Raw genomic sequence first — 3,563 nt, forward strand, 5'->3', positions numbered from 1 at the left:
AGATGCTTCCCCAAGTCTCTGGATGTACCTCATTGGTATTTCAAAAATCTATATAGTTTTCTGAGGCCACAAATATTGCAATAAGGGTAAACTTTTTAAAGAAAGAGTGAAGTTTAGGGTACCAGTACCAAATGCTTGAACAGAATAACAAGAGAAGGCAAATGCTGGCATTAGCTGTATTCAAAGAATTTGGGAGGTGGTTCCTACACTAATATTTCATGCCATAGACTGAAAAACACCTCCACATAGCAGTGAGATGACCAATGCATTGCATGCTGACACAGCTAATATAAGACTCATTGTTCATTCCTAAAATGATTTATAATTTATTTCAAGAGACTCAATGGAAATGAATGAACTTCCCTGATGAAGAAAGGCTTATTATATAATATGTATGGGTATATATTATATATAATACAAAGGTATATAATGCTCGCTTATATATCCATCATCTTGATGAAGTTTCATTTCATTGGGTTTTAAGAGAGTCTTTCTCATTTTAGAATTTGATTATGTGTTAAATACCAGATTCTAGCCTATATGTGACATGGTGTTCCTCATCATGAGATTGAGTAGGAAAAGAAACAGCTTTCAGCTCTTTCTGATCTCTCTGGAAGGCTGTATAATTCTGAGATGTTACCCAGTTCAGCTAGTGTATGATGCAGGAGGAGAGAAATATGTAAGCACTTTCAGCTATCTCTCTTGCTAACAGAGGAAATATTGACTTCAAAAATGAATCATCTTTAGATATCTCTATTGATTTGCAGGTAAATTGTTTTTTAGGTCTGGACTCCCACTAATGAAAAGTGGGACCAACTCTGACTCAGTAGAGCACTAACTGAGAGCTTAATACAATAAACTATGTACTTTGTTACTCCATGTATTCTAATGCATGTTGAAAACTTTTCAATCACCTCACACTTGAACTTAAACTTACTTAGCTGTGACTCAAACACATGTGCCAAACATTAAAAAAAGCAAATCTTAACATGCTTAAGCATCAGAACACTTGAGGAAGATTTAGGTTTCAAGGAAAGTTTTGCAGACTGTATCACAGAAAATATTAGTTTAATAGTTCTCAATGGAGGACAAAATTTTATATTTTTAACAAGCTTTGGATTGTGGTTTTGATAAGCTGGTCCACTGCCGAAGGCTGTAAATCTCTGTGCCAGCTGATCTCTTTACTCAGTTCTTCAACATCACTTTTGCTCTACTGAAGTCAAAGAGACAAAATAGTGGGGGACAGAGACACAAAGTTGTTAAAAATAGTGGGGGACAAAGACACAAAGTTGTTAAAAATAGTGGGGGACAGAGACACAAAGTTGTTAAACTAGGAATCCTGGGAGGTAAAGATGAGTGAAGTGATAGAGAACTACTCTCTTTGTATTAATCAATGACCAAGCTCCAATTATATCTGTATTTATGAGTGGTGGGTGCCTGTGAAAACCACTCAAACACCTACACCCCTAACCTCCGTAGGTAACAGTGCTAGCTTCTGTGCCTCAGTTCACTTAACGATGAAGAGAGTATGTGTAAGTACTTAAAGTGCCTGACACTTAACAACTGGCTAGAAATTGTTACCTAAAGGAAGAAGGTGATGCCAAGGGCAAACCTCATATTCAGAATTTGATATTTTATGTCAGAACAAGTGATGAAAATAAGTAGACAGAAGTTATTCAGACACATACCCTTTAGTATAAAAGGAAGTTTTCTCTTTCTCTGTCCCTGTCTCTCTCTCTTTCTTTCTCTGTGTATGTGTGTGTGTTAGATCATTTCCCCCCCCCAAAAAAAACATTCATAAATACACCATTTTGCACTAATGGAAATGATAGGAGTTGTAAACCTAGGCTAAAGTTTGATAATCCTAGATAGAGCCTTAAAGATCATGCTGTGTATAAATGTCTAATATGGAGAAGAGGGAACATGAGAGTCATCAAAATGACATGAACATGAAAGGTCATGCTGTAAGTAAAGACAGTGAACTTAAATACAGACTTGGGTATTGAAAGGCTCAGAAGCCAGTGCCTGCAGCTTAAGACTCAATCCTACATTCTGACTATCTTTTCTGACTTCCAGATGCTTTAGGCTCATGGAAAACCAATCCAGCACCTCAGAGTTTTTCCTGCGAGGAATATCAGGGTTTCAAGAGCAACAACAACTACTCTATGGGCTTTTCCTGTGTATGTATCTTGTCACCTTGACTGGAAATGTGCTCATCATCCTGGCCATTGGCTCTGACCCACATCTCCACACTCCTATGTACTTCTTTTTGGCCAACCTGTCATTTGCTGACATGGGTTTAGTATCCTCTACAGTGACGAAGATGCTGTTTAATGTTCAGACTCAGCACCACACCATCTCCTATACTGGTTGTCTAACACAAATGTACTTATTCATGATGTTTGGTGATCTGGACAGCTTCTTCCTGGCTGTGATGGCCTATGACCGTTATGTGGCCATCTGTCGCCCTCTCCATTATTCCACAATCATGAGTGCCCGATTCTGTGCGCTGATGCTTGCCCTGTGCTGGGCCCTCACCAACGTAGTTGCCCTGACTCACACTCTCCTTGTGGCTCGACTGTCCTTCTGTGTTGTTGGGGAAATAGCTCACTTTTTCTGTGACATTACTTCTGTTCTGAAGATATCATGCTCTGACACTCATGTCAATGAGTTAGTGCTTTCCGGCTTTGGAGGCACAGTACTCATAGTCCCCTTTGTAAGTATTGTCATCTCCTATGTCCACATTGTATTTGCTGTTCTTAGGGTTAAGACTTCTGGTGGGGGTACAAAGGCTTTTTCTACCTGTAGTTCCCATCTCTGTGTGGTCTGTGTTTTCTATGGGACACTTTTCAGTGTCTATCTGTTCCCTCCCTCTGTAGAGTCCACAGAGAAGGATGTTGCAGCTGCTGCAGTGTATACAGTGGTGACTCCCATGTTGAACCCCTTCATCTATAGCCTAAGGAACAAGGACATGAAGGGGGCCCTGAAGAGGCTCCTCTGTCATAGGAGAATTTTTTCTTCTTAGATATAGCAAGAGCAATGTTTAATGAAGAGACAGGGCTTGAGTCAGATAAGTGGCTTCCAGTTTGGGAACAGTCACCTGCTAGCCAAGAGGTTATTGTCCAATTTATTCAACTTCAATGAACTTTAATCTTCTTATACATAAAATTAAGACTATGGATAATGTAGAGAGTCTTTCTGAGTTTTGTTTGTTTGTTTTTTGTTTGTTCATTTTGTTTATTTGAGATAGAGTCTTTTCTATACTGTAGCTCACAGTAGCCTGAAACTCATAACCATCCTGCCACAGCCTTCTGAGTTTTGAGATTACAAGCATGCACCACTCCAGCTAATTCAAGATTTTCTATTTAATGAGTTGGAGGATTAAGTAAAACACATCATAAAGTGTATTTATTAGTAATACAGTCACAAATAGTAAATAGTAGGTATTCAAAAATGACGGCTGCTGCTGCTGTCCCTCCCATGACTCCCTCAACTCAGAAGTAACACCTTCTCTGAAATTCATTTACTCAGCAGGTATTTGCAGAGTATTTACTGTGTTTCTG

The 3,563-nt window shown here is 39.0% G+C and overlaps 1 protein-coding gene across 1 annotated transcript; it reads left to right on the forward strand.

Moving 5' to 3' along the window:
• The first annotated feature begins 2,089 nt into the window (after positions 1-2,089).
• On the forward strand, positions 2,090-3,025 carry LOC128102291 (olfactory receptor 1N1-like). Its single transcript, XM_052725907.1, has one exon. It carries the CDS (start codon positions 2,090-2,092, stop codon positions 3,023-3,025), a length of 936 nt encoding a protein of 311 aa, XP_052581867.1.
• The last annotated feature ends 538 nt before the right edge of the window (positions 3,026-3,563 follow it).

The sequence above is a fragment of the Peromyscus californicus genome, unplaced genomic scaffold, assembly GCF_007827085.1.
Source record: "Peromyscus californicus insignis strain IS unplaced genomic scaffold, ASM782708v3 Scaffold_7__1_contigs__length_154581171, whole genome shotgun sequence".
Lineage (NCBI taxonomy): Eukaryota > Metazoa > Chordata > Mammalia > Rodentia > Cricetidae > Peromyscus > Peromyscus californicus.

What these genes read in the sequence shown, in the direction of transcription:
- LOC128102291 (XM_052725907.1), top strand. Translation starts at nt 2,090, where the DNA reads ATGGAAAACCAATCCAGCACCTCAGAGTTTTTCCTGCGAGGAATATCA.